Consider the following 23,192-nt stretch of genomic DNA (forward strand, 5'->3'; position numbering starts at 1 on the left):
GCCCCTCAGCACCTCTTTGGGATTTGGAAGGGAACTAGAGCACCCAGAGTTTGGGATGGGGTAACCGAACAATCGTAGGGAGAATGTGCAGATTTCACACAGACAGCACCAGAGTTCAGGATCAGACCCAGATCTCTGGATGCGTACAGCACTGACGATGCCTGTTGCCCCTCTGCCCATCCAAATGCACATTGTGTGCTGCTGAATCCACCAAAACCAGCCGCTCCACACTCACTTATTGCGAGAATGAGATCTCTCCGCTGGACAAAGCCAATGAGCCGCTCCGACTCCTTACTGACGACAACTGGGAACCCATTGTAGTCCGTGTCCTTGATGAGAGTCTCCACATCCTCCACGGTCATGCTGCCTTGTGTCAGGACCGACAGCGGAGGCTCGGTGCGTCTTGGCCTCATGACGTCAGTTGCCAGCGTCCTGTGCCTGAACTCATCCTTAGAGTCCAGGAAGGGGTAGCCGTTCAGGTGTATGTGCGCCTCATAGATTCCCACTTTCCCAAAGGCATCTGCTACCCACTTGCTGGTCACTGCCGCAGCCATCAATGGTACAATGTACTCCAAGCCTCCAGTGAGCTCGAACATGATCACGACCAGAGACACCGTCATTCGAGTCACTCCACCTGCAAAGACAATATCAGCACTTGGCACAAAATTCTTTTAAAATGAGATCAGAGGTATCTAGAATTTGGATTGGAGAACAAAAAATAGCATGCACTTCTTTAAAAAATGCTATATACATCTAGTGGATAAGACATGATTTTGGGCATGTATTAAAGTGTTCCCATTACTTTGTTGTTGAAGTTCCACCAATTGATGAAGGTAGAGCTATGGATGTGGTGTGTATAGATTTTAGTAAGGTGTTTGATGAGGTTCCCCACGGTAGGCTCTTGCAGAAAGTCGGGAGGCAAGGGATCCAGGGAAATTTGGTTGCATGGATCCAGAACTGGCTTGCTCACAGAAGGCAGAGGTGGTAGTAAATCAACCATATTCTGCCTGGAGCTCGGTGTTCCACAGTCTTCTGTCTGGGATCCCCTGCTCTTTCTGATCTTTATAAATGTCTTGGATGACATGAACATTCGTGGTTTTATGGGTAGTGTAGAAGGTTGTTGTAGGTTACAATGGGACATTGAGGACGCCAAGCTGGGCTGAGAAGTGGGAGATGGGGTTCAATCTGGATTCAAAATATGATGTGATATACTTTGGAAGGTCGAATTTGAAGGCAGATCACAAAGTTAATGGCAGGATTCTTTGCAACGTGGAGGAACTGCAGGATCATGGGATCCACACTCATAGATTGTTCTTGGAATATGTTAAAAGGTCAACACAACATCATGGGCTGAAGGGCCTACACTGTGCTCTACTGTTCTATGTTCTTAAAACCCATTCTTTGGCCAAGCTTTACATAATCTGTCACTGTCTCTGCCTTGCAGCTAAGCTTTGCTGTCTGATTATGTTCAATAATATGTGAGATGAGCTGTATCAATGCCTTAGTTTTTATTGTTGGGCTGTTAAAAATCTTCAGAAGTGGAAACAGTTGTATTAGCACCAAGCCAATCACATCTGTACTGGGCTCCGTGATGGTGCTCTGCACCCTTATGATTACTGGGGGGTTGTGAGGGAAAGGGGGTTGAAAGAGTCTGGCTGAGGTGTTAAACAGAAGGCTTGCAGGCCTCTTTCGTGGACATTAACAAGCCAAGTTAGTTCTTCTGGGATCCTGCACAACATTTATCACTCAATCAACCTTATTAAAATACACAACCTTGTTATTTACCCCTTTACCGCGAGTGAGACCTTACTGTATATTTGATAACAAAGTAAACTAATAATGCTTCAAAATCCGATGACCACGAGATTCTTGGCATGATGATTCAAAAAGAAAGAGGCCAGAAGGTAGAGGTCAAGACCACAGTCTATGTGATTAAGCACATTCAGCTTTTATTTTAATGAGCAGTTTCTGATCTGTATTAGGTCACTTCCTGTGCAACCAGGAAATAGTATGTAGAAAAGCACACTGGCTGACAGAAGGCCAGAGGTTTATGTTAGGGGCAAAAGAAGTTTCTATCCAAAGACATCTTATTGTTTCTCCAGTGCAACTGCGTGCAAGTTGATGTTATATTGTTTAGAAGTTAAGCTAAAGGTATCATTAAGAATTTGCTAAAATAGAATGTTATTTTTGAGTTTATTTGACACAAACCTAGATGCTAATGGTTTACACATACTGATCAGCTGTAGCAATTTCTTGTTAGAATCTTATAATATTTACCTGCAGGAAACTTAACAAAGTTCTTACTTGTGTATATTTACTAGTGTGAAAGGAACAATGCGGTGATTGCATGATATTTTGTTGATTTTCAGTTTCACTCCCTATTCGCTATGTCATGCTATGAGTCTACAATAAACCCAAGGAGCTAGGAGACTATACCCTGACTCTCATGTCATTTTGGCTGACTGTCTAGTTGATATTACAAAACCTCAGCAAGGGCATTACAAAGAATATTTTCAAACGTTGAAATACTGTGTAATATTGCTAGCTTGGGTTGGCTATTAGGAAGTTTGGTTGATCGCCGAGCTTGGCAAAATGTTTGCAGACATTTCGGCTCTAATTGGGAAGCCATCATCGGTGCACAGTAGCAGGATCAAAACACCGTGAACAGTTTAGCAGTGGAAGATTCTGATTGGCTAGCTTCGAGGGAAGTCTGTGGGAAGTGTTTGTTTCACTGTCCAGATCCTGAGATTACTGGCAATTTGTTGACGTTGCTGTTTCTCTTTTCTCTGTAAGGATTCATATAGTGGATCTATGTTGATGGACCCTTCTGTAGACAATAATGCTTCAAGAAGCGTGACTGATAGAACAAATGTTATCTACAAAATTCAGCATAGTGACTGCAACAAGTACTATGGTACATCAGTCAAACAGGAAGAAAACCATCAACCGGGCTACACGAACATCAGCTAGCAAGCAGTAGGCACGACCTACTCTCACTAGTATCAGCTCATGAAGACAAGGGAGGACACCATTTCAACTGGACAGCAGTAAGAATCTTGACTCAAGCAAGAACAAGAAAAGAATGAAAATTTCTCAAAGTGTGGTTCTCTGCAGAAAGATCCATCAACAAACACATCGACATTGATTCGGTATATGAACCCTTACAGAGAAAAGAGAAAATACGACGTCAACAATCAACGAATTGCCAGTTATCTCAGTATCTGGACAGCGAAGCAAACACTTCAAATGGACCTCCCTTGAAGCTAGCCAATCAGAATCTCCTACTGCTAAACTGTTCAGTGGCTAGAACCAGCCAACCAGATCACGGCGTCTAATCAATATTCATTTGGATCCCGGAGGAGTATACAAGCCGGCATTCTGAGGAGCCAACACCCTGAAGTGTGCACTGGTGATGGCTTCTCAATTGGAGCTGAAACATCTGCAAACACTTAGTAATCAACCAAACTTCCAAACTTGCTTTTATATTATGACATTGTCTCCCCACATTCCCAGGGCTGCTCATACAACTTCTGATTTTGGTCTCCATTAGCCTCTTAAAAAGTTCTTCCCAAGATTCAGTCTATCCCCCCAAGGTACAAACACTTCCTGAAACTCCAAACCATTAACAAACAATGACATATAGCTAATAGCCAACTTGTACACAGAGTTACCTGATCATGTAGCACATCAGTTAGCAGACAACTGTATGGGAGGTAACCCAAGGTCTAGCATATTGACTGGCTAACAAGAAAGGGTGAATAGTGATATAGAGATCTTTTTCTGGTCAACACTGTGTTGTGACTGGTGTTCACAGAGGTTGCACCTGGGGTCTCAATATTTTATATTTTGTATATGCAACTAGAATGAAGACACTGAAGTCACTAAATTTGCTGAAGACATCACAATTGGTAAGAAAATAAGTGACAAAGTAGCCCTTAGGAAAAAGAGGGTACAAATAACTGGCAAATGGAACATTATGTAGAAAAATATGACATTGTCCGCTCTGGCCAGAAAGATAAGAGAAAAAAAACATGTGATTACTGATTGTTAAATGTTGAGGTGCCAGGAGATTAGGATATCTAGCGCATGATTTGCAAAAGTTAACAAGAACATGCAACGGATAACAAGGCTATCTAAAAGAATGTTAGTGCTTGCCGTTGGAGGAAATAATCACAAAGCGGGAAGCTTCTGTTACAAAAGATAATGGTGAGACATAATCTGCAAACAATATTGTTCTGCTGTTTAAGAAAGAATGTAAATCCGTTGAAAGAGCTCATCACATTGATACATGAAAGGTGTGGGTTGACTGATAAGGAAAGGCTTGAATTCACTGGAGTTTGGAAGAATGAGAGAATAGTTGAATGAAATATATCAGATCCTGAGCAGACAAATATGGAGAGGATGCTTCCACTTGTAGGAGAATTCAAAAATAGGAGTCACTAACCATGGCCCATTTAAGACAAGAATGAGACCAAATTCTCTCTCTCGGAGGACTGAGAGTTTTTGGAGCTCTCTTCCTCAAAGGGTGGTAGTATATTTTAATGCAGGATTTTCTAGATTCTGAATGGTAAGGGATGAAAGGTTACTTGGGATGGGCAGGAATGTGAAGCTGAGGCTAGAACTAGACCTCGTTGAATGGGGGACCAACTTAAGAGGCCATACGAATTAACCCTATTCCTAATTCATACCAACAAATGTGCCGTTTAAGTACAAATATTAAGTACAAAGACTATTGGTTGCTGTGGACTGACATTTCTCTCCAAAGTTCTTGGTCCATCAGTTGTCACTCACCCAGACACGCGGCGGCCCCAACCATGGCGTACAACCCGGGTGTGACGCAGTCAGCTCCTGGCCTGCACCAGCTCCTGAAGATGAACCAGTCGTGGTGGTGATAGGCCATCTGCTCCACACCAATGCCAACTATTCGACCAGCTATTGCTCCAACAGCCATACTTGGTATAAACAGTCCTGATGGCATCTGCAGGGATAGGAATAAAAAATATCACAGTACATCTCAGTAAAAGTATAAAACAGCTATGAACACCCTTGTTCAGCAATACCTAGCTAATACTTCACCTCAGCCTCCATCCAAGGCCCCACCATCACAGGAACTAGTCTTCGGCAATGCAGTTCACTCCATGTGACATCACGAACAACTGGATGGAGAAGCAGCAGAGGAAGCCACTTAATCTACAGTACTGAAGTTACACCGTCACGGGGCACGCAGCCCAGAAACTGGCCCTTCAACCCATCAGCTCCATGCTGACCATCAATCGCACGTCTACATTAATCGTGTCCTAATAGTATTGCTGAGACCAGCCACCCTGGCCATCCCTTGTTCTCTCCTCTACCCTCTGGGAAACAATACAGGATTAAGACACAAGAACACTTATCACACCAGTCACCCCTTCCACATCTCCTTCCAAGTGGTGCTGCCACATTTTCAGACTCATAACTCTACCTCTCTCAGTCTGTTATTCTGACTTTGACATTTTTCTCCACTATTTCAGATTGCACTTCAGTCTTCCCACTATTCTCATTGTTGCATTTATCGTTATACTTATTTTTTCCATGTTTACCCCTTACTCTGTGGCTTATGCTGTGGGTGACAATAAACTAACATGAAATCTAATCCTTTACTTTATTTTCCCCTCAGATTCTACCGCCCACCTATTTTACAAGAGCAATTTACAGCTGCTAATCACCTGACCAAGCTGCATGTCTTTGAGGGGTGGGTGGAAATCACACAGTTCATTGGGAACCCATATATTCACAGGGAGAACATTCAAACTCCACACAGACAGCCCCAGAGGTCAGAACTGAACCTGGACCTCTGGTTCTGTGAGGCAGTGTATTTATTATCTGCACTGCTGTGCCATTCTGCTGAGGTTCTGGGCTAACACGGTACAAATATAACATCAGGGTCAACCTGGGGATACAAAAAAATCACCCAAGAACTTCATTATCACAGAAAAACGGGACAAATCCAGTCCAGATAACTACCAGTTCCACGGCCTACGCTCCATCACCAGCAAGAGCCAACCTGTTCACTTGTGCTTAGTTTGGTTCTGCTAGTTTCCTTCTGCGTGGACAGAAGAGCTAAATTCCAACGGTTTGGTTAGCTTTGACAACAGGGTGGCAAGTGTGACATCAGGAACTCTAGATAACGCTTCTCACACACGGACAGGACAATAATTGTTGGAAGTTAATCCTCCATTACCTAGAGACCTGGGCAACATTGTTCAAGTCTACAGTATCTGGGGCTGAAACCCTTATCCACATGAACTTATTCTCCACACCAGTCTTCCACAGTTTATTCTCTGTAAAATTTCACAAGGCTGCACCATTGAGATTGACAGCTTCAAGTTCCAATCACCTATAGCCTGTCTTGGTATATAGGAACAATGGCCAAGAAAGTGCACTAAAGCCTTATCTTCCTCAGGAGGCTGAAGAAACTTAACATGTCTCCATTGATCCTAGCCAGTTTTTTTAAGGTACCACGGAAAGCAACTTGGTATGGCAAATGTACTGCTCGAGACCTCAAGAAACTGCACAGAGCTGTAGAAGAAGCTCAGCATATCACGGAAACCAGCTTGCCCTCCACGGATGCGATACATCTCAGTGCCTCAGTAAAGCAGCCAATATAACCAAAGCTCTTAGCTCCATTCACTCTTCTCCCTCAGCCCATCAGGCAAAAGTTTCAAAATAGCTTCTGAAACCAGGTATCATCAGTCTCAAGGATAGCTTCAATCCTGCTCTCGATGAGACGGACTCTTGACCACAATCCGTTGTGTATTTAATATTTCAATAATATTTGAGTAATCTTGTATGTGTGTGTGCATATTGATTAAGCACTCTTGTTCATTTAAAAATTCATTATGGTTTATATGTATAAATACATGAATTGATACGTCATCATGCTACCACGTGATACATGTGCCTCGCTTTAAGTAAACCAGAAGTTGGATCTGCTGTCCCAGACTGTCTTGTCTTCCTTTGAATTAGTTTAATATTTTGAACAAAACATAGCAAACTACCATGTAACAGCCCTGCACCTAATTGTCTGGCTGCATCACAACACTTCATTCTGCGTTCTGTTATCCTTTTTCCATTGCACTCAGTGTGCTGATGTGATTAAATGATTGGTATGGATGGCGGGCAAAACAAGCTTTTCACCAAATCTCAGTCCTGTGACAATAATAATTTACCAATTAGGTTTACCAGAGGTTCTGCTTACCATAATGTTATCACATACAGATCCTGTTCACGATTCACTCCTGTGCCCACTATACTACACTAGATCCCAGTTAAGCGACACCTTGATTTAAAATCCCCGCAATTCTTTACGCATATTAATCTGCAAGCATTCCCAGTCTGAAGCTTCCCGAGTTACGTGCTCGCCTGTGAAGCATACCAACTCGTTAATCACTACACCACTGACATCAGTTGCCTGGAATTGCTCCACCATGTCTCACCGCCGTCTCGATCACATCAACAGCTTGTATTTGTAAAGCACGCTTAACATCGCCAAGCATTCATCAACAATTCACCAGTCTGCTATCATGTGCAGGTTGATACTGAGCCAAGAGCAAGTAGGATAGAATTCTGCAATCAGTTTTAAATGGAGAGGGTTTTAAAAATCATTTAAACATAATTTTAAACGGATTTATTATGTCTTCCATTAATCTCCTCTGCTCCTCAGAGAATATCGCAAGTGAGTGCCAGCAATATAACTGTGACACAGGATAATACAAAGAGATGCACAATACCGCATTGCTCATCAGAAGGAAAGAAGATCATTTTCCTTGGACCGGAGAAGATTAAGGAAAGACAATGGAGATATGTAAAATTATGTGTAAAATGTTTAAAATCTCTCCTCCCTGATTTGGTACCATTCTCCACTGCCTTCTCCTATCAGGCCCATCATTTTGACAATGTTTAATGTCCCCATTTACCTCTTCACTTCACATACTCTGATTCTACCGTCCCTCCTTCTGGGCGGTTCATGACCCACAACTGCCCTTATGTTACTTTCTACCTGAGTTGGCTTTCTTCACTGGTTCTCTATTAACATCAAGCTCTCTGCCCCTTCCTGTTGGCGTTGCCTGAACCTCACTCTGCTGAATTTTGCCCCTTCCCTTTAATTCCATGGCCTTACCCCTCTCCAACCCCAGATATTCAATCTAGCAGATCTCGTGTAAGTGGCACCATCCCAGCAGAGTAGCCCTCCCTTCCCCCAACCCACTGCTCCATGAGTCAACCATCGGAACTCAGGGCAACCCAACTACTTCCTTAACTCAGTTGTCTTCTTCCTCCAGATGATGCCTGACCCACAGAGTATTACCAGTATTTTCACAGAACAGTACAGCACAGGTACAGGCCAAGCACAATGTCAAATTAAATTAAATCTCCCTGCTTGCATATGATCCATATCCCTCCCTTTCCCGCAGGTTCATTTGTCTGTGTCTAACTGCCTCTTAAATGGCACAATTGTTTCTGCTTCCACCCCTACCCTGGCAGCCCATTACAGAGACCTCGGCCTTCACTCTGCCTTGTGCAGCTGGATCCTGGACTTCCTGTCAGATTGCCGGCAGGTGGTAAGAGTGGGCTCCCTCCCCTCTGACCCTCAACACAGGAGCCCCTCAGGGCTGTGTACTAAGCCCCCTCCTTTACTCCCTGTATACCCATGACTGTGTCGCCGCTCACAGCTCCAATCTGCTAATTAAATTTGCTGATGATACTACACTGATTTCTATTTCCAGGCCATCAGACTGATTAATTCATGCTAATACAATTGTATTTCTATGTTATATTGACTGTCCTGTTGTACATACTGTTTATTACAAATTACTATAAATTGCACATTGCACATTTAGATGGAGACGTAACGTAAAGATTTTTACTCCTCATGTATATGAAGGATGTAAGTAATAAAGTCAATTCAATTCAATTCAAATTCCCCACGTACCTTTATCTCAAACGTTATCCCTCTCGCCTTAAATAAGTGTTGTCTATTGTTTGACATTTCTACTCAGGGGAAAACTACCAATTATCTACCCTACCTACACCTCTCGCAATCTTACCAGCTTCTGTCAGGTCTCCTGTCAGCTTCCTCCACTCCAGAGAAAACCACCCAAGTTTGTCCTGCCTTTCCTCATATCCTCTAATCCAGTACCCTCTTCAGAACCCTTTTCAAAGCTTACTGCAATGAGACACTAGAATTGTATGCATATATGACTCAACTGACGGTTTACACAGCTGCAACATGACTTATTTACTCTTGTAATCAATGATTGACTGAAGAAGGCAATATACCTTCATATGCCATATCCCTTCTTTACCAGCCTATCAATCTGAGTGGCCGCTTTCGGCGAGCTATGGACTTAGACCCCTAGATTCCTTTGTACTTCAACACTGTTAAGCGTCCTGCCATTAACTGTATATTTTCTCCTTACAGTAGACCTCCCAAAGTACAACATCTCTCACTTGCCTGGATTAAACTCTATCTGCCATTTCATCACCTCTATTTCTAACTGCTTTATATATAACTGTAATCTCAGTGCCTATTTCAGATATCAGTGGGTGGTTATTGATTATCGATGACCATTACCCTTCCTTTGACAACATAACCAAGCCTGGTTTGACATCATATGGTGGCAATCAGGTGACTTGTTCCTTCCATGGTGATTGGCTTATCTTTAACACAATAGATTGATAGGGCTGTTGCATGGAGATGATTCTCACTATTGATGGGCTTGCGGCCTGTCCTTACCTTCATCCCAAACGTAAAGATGGTGATGATGATTTTGAAAATGAGAGCAAGAGCCAGCTGCCACAGAGCCGCGTAGACACCAGGTCCCGCAGGGCGGTCAGGGATATCGTCCACAGGCCGGGTCATGTTCGGGTCATTGATGTAGTCGCAGAGCTGCGAAGATTCAAGCGCCCCGCAGTCATTGAAAAGTTCAGAGATGAGCTCGCTGGTGCTTCGTCGCGTGTACGGGTTGGGAAAGGCAAAGATGGCGGTGATGGCGGTGACGGCTATCACCTCAAGCACTGGGTATCTGCCCAGGTTTGTGTTCTTGCGCTTCCTGCACCAGGCGATATTTCCTCGTATGAACAGAGTCCCCCACAGCCCCCCAAACACTCCCAGCAGGATGAAGGGCACCAGCTCGGCCATGTACCAGGGCGTGTGATACTCCACGTAGAACAGCACCAGCCTGCTGTTCCCAAACGGGTTGATTGAACGGAGAGTGAAAGCGGCCACCAGCGCAGCGAAGAATGATCTCCAGAGGGTCTTCAGTGGGAAGTAGTAACTGACCTGAAAGAGAACAGCAAAATCCAGAGTCACTAGCCCTGCCCCTGTTTCAGCACTCTTAAACCGCGGGAGCACGGAGCTGGGGCACTTCCTTGTGGCATCCCGCAAAGGACTTATTTTCACACATTCATTTTTTGAGAGTGTTTGCTGGCACTTATTGTCCATCCCCATGAACAGGAAATCTAGCAGGGCTATTAAAGGTCAGCAACGTCACCAAGTCAGACTGGATAAGGATAGCAGATATCCTGGGACAGGCTCTAGTAAAACCTGGTGGGATTTTGCTTCAGTCTTCATTTGGCACTAAGACACTTAGAAACATTGTACCCTGCCCTCACCCAACTTCCAATGGCCCAGTTTTGTTTTATCTGGAGTTATGCAAATGAAGTTCTGTGCCAAGGCAGAGATAACATCTAAAGCATTGAACTCCCAAGAAACCTGCGAGGAAAGTGCCCAATCCAATAGAAACTTAGCCAGATAATGCAGGGAAGAGAGCATAACGGCTCAAACAGAAAGCAGGAAGACCCGGCTCCAATGGATGGAGGTGAATAAGGCTTGAACCCCTCACCATCTGTGCCAGTGGCTGTGTCACCACTCAGTCAACTCTCTATGAGCTTACCTGGCATTGGTTGAGAAAGTTCATTGGGAAATACTGATGAAACAACATTTCATAAGAATTGGGACTGGGGAGACAGTTTGAGCAGGAACATTACCTCTTCCAGACTGAAAAGCACACCTCCGATGGGGGCACCAAAGGCAACAGAGACCCCTGCAGCAGCTGCAGCCGACAGCACCTGCAGGGTGGACAAATGCTCTGGTTACTTACTGCCTGCAAGCTTGCACTGTCACAGTGAACAGATAATACCTTCAGTAGGGGAGCCAGTCTTCAGATTTAACAGGAATCTGTACAACCTTCACGCCGGGGCACACACACGACTCAATGGTTAATCTGCCGTGTGCACATGCCCAGAGGCTGCACACCAACACAAAATCAACATCATCACTGAAGCATATGAGAGGACGAGCTTTACACTTAACAATTAGCAAGACTAAGGTCCTCCATCTGACCCCCAACCGTCAACACCTCCCTCACTGGACCACACTACCCACCGACAACACAGTTTAGTGGAAAGACCTTTGTAAACATGAACCACTTCTCATATCTTTGGAGGCAGCTCTCAGTGAAAGCAGGCATCTCCAGGTTACAAATACCCAAATTATGGACACCATACACAATGAATGAGCTCCCATAATACTATTCAATTCAAAAGTCTGGTATATGTACATAAGTTTGTTCCTACGAACTGCAGGACTAGTTTCCTCTCTGATCACTTTTAGTAATTGTTCTTTCTTATCCATACCATTCATTACAATACTGTGCAGGTGCAGTTATCATATTAAAAATGTATTTGCCAACATGGACAAAATTTACTCCAGGATGTCAGTAAAAACAGAACTGATTTTTTTACTCAGGATGATATCCACCATCAAAGCTCCTACACACCCTATGGTTAGTTGAGGTAAATGGTGTTTGATGGTCAACAGCTCAGACTTGGAACAAAACCATGGTCTACTATGCAACAGTGATCTCTGTCCTCCATTATACTTCTGAGACCTGGACTACTACATCAACATTCTCCATATTCACTAATAGGACACGTGAACCAACATCAATGTCTTCTCCATTTCCGAGATCCAGTCAGCTACAGTGGATAGGGACTCCAAAACAGACACTCTATTCCATGGACTGCCAGGGGAGAGATCACCAGGAGGACAGAAGATGAAGACAGGGTTGAGAACCTCAAGTCCTTCCACGTGAAATTCCTGCATCACCTCACAAATGACTTCTCCCACCTCATGCTCCAGCTGTTGAAGAGTCCATACCTCCCACATCGGCTGCAGAAGCCACAAAACCAGAGTGGAAGTGAGGTATCCTCAATCTCGAGGGACTGCTAAAGGGGAAGGAGGCATGCCCTGAATAAAGACAGGAGTTTGGAATTTCATCTATATCGATATTGAGAAATGAAATCTCCAGTCCCCACCAAAGTGACCCTCCATCATTTATTTATAAGCAACTCGACTGTATTATCACTTACCTCTCTCCTCTTCCCTTCATTCTTACTGTATTTTGAAAACAAGCAGCAGAAAAGGTTGCCACAACAACAGGCCACGTGCACCAGAGGTCCTTCCTTTCCTAGGCTGAGGCCAGAGGATACGGCCAACACCAGGGTCACCGTTTTAATCAGGAGAGTCCACTTGCCCAGATAGCCCCTGATAATGAAGCCACTGAGGATGGTTTTAATCTGGAAAAATAAAATTCAAGTCAAATGAAAGATCGTTTATGATATGAGCACAGGCATAGATCAAACCAAAAGGATATTTTCTAAAGTAATAACTTCATCAACTTATAAAACTATTCCGACTCAATTAAAAATCACAGCAGTGGAATGTCACATTGTATTAATGTATCTATGATTTGCTAATACTTTGATAGTTTTGTCTTCAAAACCAGTTTTGGTTTCCTTCTGAGTCCCTCACATATCTCAGCTCACAATTAATGGCTGTGCCCCAAGCAATATCAGGAATTCCCTCCCTCCTCCCTCCTCCCTCCTCAACATATTATCTCTACCTCCTGTCTAATGCACTCTCCCCTCTCCCTGGTGCTCCCACTCCTTCTCCCTGTCACGTTCTTCTCCTTTTCTCCCCAAGGCATGCTCTCTCCCTCCCCCGTGCTCTCTTTCTCCCGTTGCATTTGTTCCTCCTTTGAGACTCTGCATGAAACCTGGCTCGTTGAGCACGTACCTGCCCTATTCTTACAAAGGTTGATAGATCCTTGATTGATACGGGAAAAAGGCTGGTGACTGGGGCTGAGAGGAAAAATGGAACAGCCATGATGAAATGGTGAAACAGACTCAATGGGCTGAATGGCTCAATTCTGTTCCTATATCTTATGATTTTATGAGGCTCAGTGGCAACCTTTTGTCTCTTTCCTGTGAAGAGCTTGGGGTGGGTTTGCATTACATTAAGGATATAATTTAAGGGCAACTTGCTCTACAAAATCAAAGGAGAAAGACAAAGTGTGAGAGCGTCCTGTGGAGTTTTCATTTCAGATTGAAGAATTTGGAGATAACTACCTGTAAAGGCTTCTGGACATCAAATAGCTTTAACCTCCTTTGATTGGCACTTACCTCGGGAATTCCAGAGCCACAAGCATAGGGAGCAAACACCTTGACCAGTGAGACTCCCAGGAAAGCGAAAGTCAAAGCCCACAATATGTATAAGAGGTAGTTCAGAATGTACGCACTGGCACCCTGGGGAAAGAACACACACCACAGAGATTAATTTTAATGTTATAGACGCTCACAGACGAGAAATAATTCCTACAATCTACCGCGTCCATGACACCCATCAAGCACCCATTTTACTAATCCCATTTTATTCCTCCCACATTCCCTTTAACTCCCCACAAATTCTGCCATTCCTCTATCCGTTAGGGGCAGTTAAGGTACCAGTCTGCAAATCTGTGGGGCGTGGACAGAAACCAAAGCATTCAGGGGAAACCCAAGCCAATAACAAGGAGAATATGCACTGGCATCAGAGGTCAGGATTGAACCCAGATCACTAGTGCTGAGAGGCACTTCCGGCACAAAGTACAATCCATTCAGAAGCTGTGATTGGTACAAATGCCCATGGAAACAGTAACTGATGGGAAAAAGAAACCCAATGGAGTCACATGATACATGGATCATAGAGCAGTTAACCTCAAACAGTTGGTGTTCAATGGACACTGACATCTATCAAGTGCTAATGCCATTTATAGACAGGGCTTTAGATATCATCCTTGGTCAGGTGCTCTGGCAGCTACAAGCATTTAATTGAAAATCACAGTCATGGCAAGGAAGGTGGCTTAAAGTAGCCAAATGTTCAAGATGCCAACCCTTGCCAAGAAACCCTGGTAGAATTCAATCCTCTGTCAGTGGCACCATACGATGGCAGCTGTGCATCTTCCTCCACTTCTGAAATTCACCTCAAGATGAGGTAGTAAATTGTATTAGATATTGGCTTTGTGGGAGAAGCCAGAGAGTGGTAGTAGAGGATTGCCTCTCTGACTGGAGACCTGTGACTAGTGGAGTGCCGCAGGGATCAGTGCTGGGTCTGTTGTTGTTTCTCATCTACATTAATGATCTGGGTGATAATATGGTAAACTGGATCAGCAAATGTATGAATGACACCAAGATTGAGGATATAGTGGACGGAGAGGATCACTACCAAAGCTTGCAGCGGGATCTGGACCAGCTGGAAAAATGGGCTGAAAAGTGGCAGAGAGAATTTAATGCAGGTGAGTGTAAGGTGCTACACTTTGGGAGGACCGACCGGGTGAACAGTTTTACACAGTGAGCAGTAGGGCAATGAGGAGTGCAGTAGAACAGAGGGATCTGGGAATACAGATCCATAATTCCTTGATAGGGAAATAATTTTGTAAATAAAGCTTTTGGCATATTGGCCTTCATAAATCAATGCACTGAGTACAGGAGATGGGATGTTATTTGGTCACCTACCTACAGGAAAGATGTAAACAAGGTTGAAAAAGTGCAGAGAAAATGTACAAGCATGTTGCCAGGTTTGGAGGACCTGAGTTATAAGGAAAGGTTGAATAGGTTAGGACTGTATCCTTTACAATGTAGAAGATTGAGAGGAGATTTGATAGAGGTATACGAAATTATGAGGGGCATAGATAGGGTAAATGCAAGCAGGCTTTTTCCACTGAGGTTGGGTGGGACTAACACCAGAGTTGATGGGTTAAGGGTGAAAGGTGAAAAGTGTAAGGGGAACATGAGGGGAAACTTCTTCACTCAGAGGGCCGTGATGTGAGAGTGTGGAACGAGCTGTCAGCACAAGTGATCGAAGCGGGTTCGATTTCACAATTTAAGAAAAATTTGGACAGGTACATGGATGAGAGGGGTATGGTGTGCTATGGTCTTGATGCAGGTCGATGGGACTAATGGATCAGAAAGGACTAGAAGGGCCAAAAGACCTGTTTCTGTGCTATAGTGCTCTATGACTCTGGACTCTAATTTGGTTCTTTTGCTGGGAATGGTACACAGGTTCTAATGCCCTTCCCTTGGACAACATTGGTGGCATGGAGAAGGGAGACTTGCAGCTTGGGCAACTGCCGGTCTTCCATAAAAAAAATCCTTGCCCAGGCTTGTGCCCTGGAAACTTTCCAAGGTGCAAATCCATGGTCCATCGAGACTAACAGAGGCCTATACTACACACAGTTTGGAAGCAGAGTGCCATGAAAGTCACATGCTTTTACGCCAGGCAACAGGGGATGAATTCCCACCCTCCATTCATCTTTATACGAGGGATGATTGATAAGTTCGTGGCCTAAGGTAGAAGGAGTCAATTTTAGAAAACCTGGCACATTTATTTTTCAACATAGTCCCCTCCTACATTTACACACTTAGTCCAGCAGTTGTGGAGCATATGGATCTTGGACCTCCAGGAAGTGTCCACAGCAGGGGTGATTGATAAGTTCGTGGCCTAAGGTAGAAGGAGATGAGTTATACAGCTCTTGTTACATGCACATGCAGTTCAACTCTTCGAGTGATTATGCAGAAAGTTTGAAGTTAATAACTCATCAGGGCTGATTGATAAGTTTGTGGCCTAAGGTAGAAGGAGATGAGTTATTAACTTCAAACTTCCTGCATAATCACTCAAAAAGGAGAACTGTATAACTCATCTCCCTCTACCTTAGGCCACAAACTTATCAATCACCCCTCATAGGTTAATCCTCTGGACTACATGGCAGCTGTCGCTCAATGCCACTGGTGTTGTGGAGTTGTGCTGCTCCTTCTCCCTCTTCCAATTCTGTGTGGTGGTCTGCTCCTCCCAGTCAAGCTGTCTCCCAACATTATGCTGGAAGCATCTGTTTCGTGTGGAAGCCTGGGATCAGCAGTCAATCTTCAGCAACTTTCCCTGTGATCTGTAGCTGAAATCTAGAGTAGTCTGAAGGTACTGCCAGAGCAGGTAAACGGAACAATATGACAGACAGCTGCTTCCTAACACCAGGGAGTTCTGGGCCAATTCCAGAAACTTAAAAAGGTAGAAATAAAAAAAGAAATAAGAGAGGCAAAGAGACCATTAAACACAGTTTTCTGCAGGCATAACATGGAATCCAAAATTATTGAACAGGAAAATGACGGAGGCCACCCAGAGATTAAAGGGAGGCAAGTGGTATAGCCAAGGGGGTAAATCAGTCTTTAACGAGAAGGAAATACCTCTGTAGTCTCAGCAAAGGCAGATGGAGTTGAGATTCTGGATGGGATAAGAATGGATAAAGAAGTACTGGAAAGGCTAGTTGCACTTAATGTGGATAAATCCCCTGGTCCAGATGAGATGCAACCTGGACTGCTGAGGGAATTAAGGGAGGAAATTGCAGAGACCCTGTCCATAATTTTCCAAACATCTATTAATTCAGCAGTGCCTGAGGACTGGAAAATTGCAAATGTTACATCCTTGTTCAAAAAAATAGAGCGTGGGGAACAACCTAGTAACTACAGACCAATCAATTTAACCTTGGTAGTTGAGAAACCTCCAGTAGCAATTAATAAGAACAAACATAAAATATGAATTGCTTAGTGAAGACCAGCTTGGATTTATTAAAGACAAATCATCTCCAATAAACAATAGAAAGTTTTGATGAAGCGTTAGGAAAGCAAATATAAGGCAAATGTAATTGATGCAATGGACTTCCAAAAGATATTTGATAAAGTGCCATCTAGTAAGCTTGTCATCAAGACTGAAGTCCAGGGAATAAATATTGTCATGGCACTAATACAAAAGTGGCTATACAATGGGAAACAAATAAGAGCAGTAACAGATCATTTCTCAGCTCAAGGGAAATGCAGAGTGAATGCAAGGAACTTTGTTTTCCTTAACAAATACAAATGGCTTGAACTTCAGTTTCTTAGGCCAAAACTTTTGAATTTGGAAACAGTGGGATGTATGAAGGATAGGAAAAGGCATCAAGGAGATATAGTGAGACTGGTAAAATAGACAACAGAAGAAAGTTAATGAGCTAAATTGTTACAATTTGAAAGGAAGAATGGGAAGTAAGGCAACTGAGGGCACGGATTTACAAAACTAAAGAACTCTGGGGATGCATAGTTTTGATGAAAAGCAGCTAAAAAATCTGGGCTGTATAAATGGAGTCATAAAGAGTAAGGAAATCTCAATGATCCTTTATAAAACAATGGTTTAACCACAGCTAGAGAATTGTGCCTGGTTCTGGATGCCAATCCTAATAGATTGGAGAATAAAGTCACCAAAATGATTCTAGTAATGATGAACATCAGAATGGAGAAGCCTCAGTTATTCTCCTTGGAATAAGGAGATCAAATTGAAGCATTTAAGATCATTCAGGGCATAGACACAGCAGATAGAAATAAATGGCCATTAGTCAAGGAGTTAAGAACTAGCAACATAGAGTGAAAGTGATTGGCTGAAAATCTAGAAGCAACATGAAGTACCCTGTTGGAGCCTTAAATGAACTACCAGAATCAGTGGTAGCTTCAAGTAAAGCAGTCCAAAGGAGAATAATATGGACTTGAAAGGAATGAATCTGTATGCCTTTGTGTAAGAGGATGTCAACAGGATTAGCTAGATTACTCTTGCAGAGAACCGGTATGGCCTCACTGGGCCAAGGCCACCCTCCTTGCTGTAACTACTGTGAACCTGTAAGTAATCTGGAGGCAGGGGCACAGGACAATGGGGCTGTCAGCTCCACTTGCTCATGGTGTGTCCAGCTCCATAAGTTAAAGAAAGGGCTTCAACATGGAAACACTAGTTAATGTCACCATCTGCCCACTCTATGTACAACTGCCAAGCATCCACTGAATGTTTAATGTGTGCACCAGTATGCCAGCAAATACAACTCGCCCCAAAGGTGTGCTTGTAACACATACCACTTAGATTGCAAGGGGCAACAGCGGCATTCAGAAATGACTTCTAACAATTCTAGTATCTCACCTATTGCATGAGTGCCTAGTGGGTTAATTACTATAAGTTCTCTCAAACTGATTTTTGTGTTGGATTTAACAAGACAGTACAGTGTACTTAAAGCCTCATTGTTTAGAAATTCATAGCTCAATTCCTGCAAAGCTCTGTTCTGTAGACTCAGTGCAACAGGAGAGAAAATAATAAACCACTGCACATATCTTCTGGCTCATTACTAATAAACAGTGGCAGAGACCCAGGAAAAGATTATTTGCTTTTAATCTCATTTGGTGAATATTTATAGCAGTTTAGAACCTAGGGAAAAATAACTTTAAAAATAAGTTTTGAGCAGGAATCTTTTTTGATTTTTGTGGTTTTCATCAATGATCCAAGAGGTAATATTGTCATTCAACATTTTACCAAGTAATGCCTCATGGATGTTCTTCGCAGATGAAAGCTCTGCTTAGAAGCTTTGCTTGAAGGTGCTACTGGAACAAATACATAATCCAACAGGAAATGTTTAGTTATAGTTTGTGATTTTTAATCAGATCGTGTGTTTAACTGGAGTTAACTCCATTCAAATTATTTAACTGTGATGACATGATGTTCTGCAGTCTACTAAGACCAAGTGCCAAATGGAACTCTGCAATTTCTTACTTCTGATCGGTTGGCCAAAAGCTCTGACCATGACTTCCACTGAGGGCACTTGTCTCTGTCCTCAAAGGTGGTCTCGTTGGAAGTCCAACAGCACTGCTCGTGACTGAACCAAAATCCAGCTAGGCACACCCCCTCCTTCAGGTCTGTCATCCAGTCGACAGCTAGGTCAATCACTCCAGCTAGTGTTCCTGAATAAGGCAGAACACAACATTTAGTGTGGAAATAGGCTCAGAGATTCTAGTTTAGTGTTACAGTGACTGGGCGTCTACAGTGTTGAGGCAGAGACAAATGCCATGGACAAACTTTAGAAGTGTAGGTAGACTTCCTGTGTTCCTACAAAATTATAGTGACCTCCCTCCATTGCAACAACACCCACCCTCTCTTCCAGCTTTCCATGGCTACAATCCATTCTTTGTCTAGGATGCAATGCATCAAAGCCTCTTCAGCAGGATCTCCAAAAACCAACGTCCAGAAGTGGCAGGTGCATCTGGAGACACCATCTCCACATTACACCCTGACCTGGGCATTGTTGTTCCTTTATTGCTGCTGGGTCATAAATTAGAAATAGGGGTATTCAGCACTTTGTCCCTACTCCATGGCAGAGCATTCACTAATATACCCAGTTCCTGCCTTCTCCCCAAATTCTCTAATCTGCCCCTTACTTGAATAGTTTTAATGACGTGGCCACCACTGTCTTCTGTAGTGAACTGAACAGGTTCTCCATCCTCTAAGTGAAGGAAGTTCTCCTGATCTCAATACTAAAAGGAATTCCTTGTTGTATATTTAATGTTTCAGTAACATTTGAGTAATATTGTAAATAGGTTGTTTGATTAAGCATTCTTTGTTTGTTTAGGTAATTCCTTATGTGTTATATGTAAAAGTATGTAAATAGCATACGTCGTTATGCCACCATGTCATAATTGCACACCTTGCTAAAAGTAAAAATAAGAATGTACTTGAGTTATCCTGGCTCCTTGCTTTGCTTTGAATTTGGTTTATGTTTTGGAGTTACAAAACATAACAGTGGCAATGAGTAAGTTTTAACACAAACCCAAGATGGCTACCAACCTGTTGAAGTGCAGTTGAGTTAAAAAAAGGGCAGAAAATGGATAAATTCACAGGTTCATAAAAAGTGAGTACAGGGTGATAATAATCAAAAAAAACATTTTAAAAAGGGCAGAAACAGCTGGCTACATTGGAAAGATATACACGTTCGGTTTCACAAAGGGGTGATGTATACTGAGCGAATTACATTTTTTACAGCAAACGAAAAGCCAAAGAAAAGTGAGTAGCAGGTTTGCTGAGTATGCTAGGTCGAAGAGCATACAGTTTGTTTAGAAAATTGACTGCTCAACTCAGCTGAAACGAACTTTGCTGATATTGTGACAGTAATGCAGGAACACTTAAAAACAAAACCATTGTTGATTGCAGAATGCCTTAGGTTTCTTAGGTGGATTCAAAAGGAAAGCATATGTGGCTGAATTGAAGAGATTGTCAGTTCAGTGATAGGTTTAAAGATGCACTGAGAGATTGGTTGGTTTGTGGAATCTTGCAAGGAAGCAATCAAAAATGGCTCCTAACTAAAGCACAACACACATTTAAAAGAACATTTGAAATTGCTTGTATCAATGGAAACAACAGGAGAGACACAAATGTGTTGCAATCAGAAATGACAGTGAATGTGAACAAAATTGCAATATCTAAACAGAAACCTGCATGGCCAAATAAATAGTGTTACCATTGTGGCTGGGGTCCACATGCACCAGGCCAATGCAGATTTAAATGTGAAACTTGCAGAAAATGCAATAAAGTAGGTCATATACAAAGAGCATGCTGAGGAGACAAAATAAATGGGGAAGAGAAAATGATAAAAAGTCATTTTGCAGTTTCAAAAAGAGCACTAATCTGCGTGTTGATCAAATTGAAGCATTTAAGATCATTAAGGGCATAGACACAGCAGATAGAAATAAATGCCATTAGTCAAGGAGTTAAGAACTAGGAACATAGAGTGAAAGTGTTTGGCTGAAGACCGAGAAACAACATGAAGTACCCTGTTGGAGTCTTACACTAGGTCCACACTAGACTGGATAAATCTGTAACCGAAGCTTTTTCTCTTCATTTTGACCCCCTGTCCACACTGAAACAGCGCTTCCCCCCCCCCCCCCCCAAAAAACAGAGCTTTTCTAAAGCGCCCTCCAGAGTGTGTAAACTTGAAAATGCTGATTGGGCAGAGTAGTGTGGATGGGGTAACCAGAGATTTCTACAAACACTGTCATGACGTGCCAGAACAGATGTTGGCGGCATCGCGGCATTTCATTGTTTTCTTGGATGCACCCCCCAACACAACCTAACGATTTCAGAACAGACGGCAATGAGGCTGAAGCCAGAAGAGTTAGAAGTGTACTCACCAAATACTTTGACCCATAACTTACTGAATAAATAAGTATACTCACTTTGCCCTGTTTTCTGTCCTTGCTCGTATGAAGGTGGTTTACCTATTTCAAGTACTTCTCTGACAATAGATGTGTAACAGCCTAATGTAACATTGTATGGAAATACAAGATAACACTGATGCAGGCATGTTTTATACATTTAACAAAGTGTTTTATTAATGCAACAAAGTTAGTCAGTTTTTCAATGTTCGTTGTCAGCCAGGTCATAATGTCCGTGAACTCCCTGTCAGTTACCTCTATACGCTCCAGTATTTTTTTTTAGTTTTAAGTCCTCCTGCGTGAGAGCCAACAGCTGTCCGTCACTTGGCAATTTCCTTTTAAGTTTTTCTAGTCTGTAACTGCACAAACGTACACTTTCATAGCAAGATTCGACACCAAAACGCTCGTTTTCTGTAGATGCATCCTGCGCATGCCAAGTAGGAGGAGATTTGCCCAAATACCTGTTTCAATGTGGATGGAGGTATTTTCAAAAATGCTTGGTGTGGACACCTTTCGTTTTTACACAAAACCAGTGTTTTCCGAATTATCTGGTCTAATGTGGACGTAGCCTTAAATGAACTACCAGAATCAGTGGTAGCTTCAAGTAAAGCAGTCCAAAGGAGAATAATATGGACTTGAAAGGAATGAATCTGTATGCCTTTGTGTAAGAGGATGTCAACAGAATTAGCTAGATTACTCTTGCAGAGAACCGGTATGGCCTCACTGGGCCAAGGCCACCCTCCTTGCTGTAACTACTGTGAACCTATAAATAATCTGGAGGCAGTGGCACAGGACAATGGGGCTATCAGCTCCACTTGCTCATGGTGTGTCCAGCTCCATAAGTTAAAGAAAGGGCTTCAACATGGAAACACTAGTTAATGTCACCATCTGCCCACTCTATGTACAACTGCCAAGCATTCACTGAATGTTTAATGTGTACACCAGTATGCCAGCAAATACAACTCACCCCAAAGGTGTGCTTGTAACACATACCACTTAGATTGCAAGGGGCAACAGCGGCATTCAGAAATGACTTCTAACAATTCTAGTATCTCACCTACTGCACGAGTGCCTAGTGGGTTAATTACTATAAGTTCTCTCAAACTGATTTTAGTCTTGGATTTAACAAGACAGTGTACTTAAAGCCTCATTGTTTAGAAATTCATAGCTCAATTCCTGCAAAGCTCTGTTCTTATAGACAACTGCTTTGCGTCACTTGAACAATTATCTGTAAAGTTTAACTTACCCAGCAATCATTTCTTCAGATATTTGCAAATTAGACATTTTATCAGCCCTTTGTTATCAAGCTTCCCTGAGGCACCCGACACAAATGTCGTTGATATGTATCTCTGCATGAATCCATTGCACAAAGGTCTAATATCTACTATTTGTGACAAGCTGGCGGTTCTGAGGCGAGCCCCCCTTGACAAAATCAAAACTGCCTGGGAGCAAGATTTAAATTTTTCACTGTCAGACGATGTATGAGATTCAGTTCTCAAGTTAGTTAACTCAGCCTCTTTATGTGCCTGCCACTGCCAGTTACATTTCAAGGTCATACACAGGGCCCATATGTCTATGTTATCTCACATTTACCCAGATGTTAATCCCTGCTGCGACAAATGCAAAAGGGGCGAGGCTTCCCGGATTCACATGTACTGGACATGCCCTAGCTTGGAAAAATACTGGAAAGATGTTTTCCAAACTCTATCCCAAATACTTAATTACAATCTGGTACCTAACCATTTGATTGTTCTTTTTGGCACCCCCAGAGAGGGGGACATGCACCTAAGTCC

General features: G+C 42.9%; 1 protein-coding gene across 4 annotated transcripts in view; it reads right to left on the reverse strand.

Annotated features, from left to right (window-relative positions):
* LOC140727915 (H(+)/Cl(-) exchange transporter 4) overlaps positions 1-23,192 on the reverse strand; it is a 108,643-nt gene that overhangs the window by 14,043 nt on the left and 71,408 nt on the right. For all 4 annotated transcript variants that reach the window (XM_073045884.1, XM_073045885.1, XM_073045886.1 and 1 more), the window contains exons 4-10: positions 18,968-19,155; positions 13,501-13,623; positions 12,409-12,615; positions 11,026-11,106; positions 9,773-10,318; positions 4,792-4,978; positions 236-634 (exon numbers count right to left, since the gene is read on the reverse strand). In XM_073045884.1, coding sequence (XP_072901985.1) covers positions 236-634; positions 4,792-4,978; positions 9,773-10,318; positions 11,026-11,106; positions 12,409-12,615; positions 13,501-13,623; positions 18,968-19,155 — 1,731 coding nt within the window. The remainder of the gene's footprint in view (positions 1-235; positions 635-4,791; positions 4,979-9,772; positions 10,319-11,025; positions 11,107-12,408; positions 12,616-13,500; positions 13,624-18,967; positions 19,156-23,192) is intronic.

The sequence above is a fragment of the Hemitrygon akajei genome, chromosome 5 (assembly GCF_048418815.1).
Source record: "Hemitrygon akajei chromosome 5, sHemAka1.3, whole genome shotgun sequence".
Classification (NCBI taxonomy): domain Eukaryota; kingdom Metazoa; phylum Chordata; class Chondrichthyes; order Myliobatiformes; family Dasyatidae; genus Hemitrygon; species Hemitrygon akajei.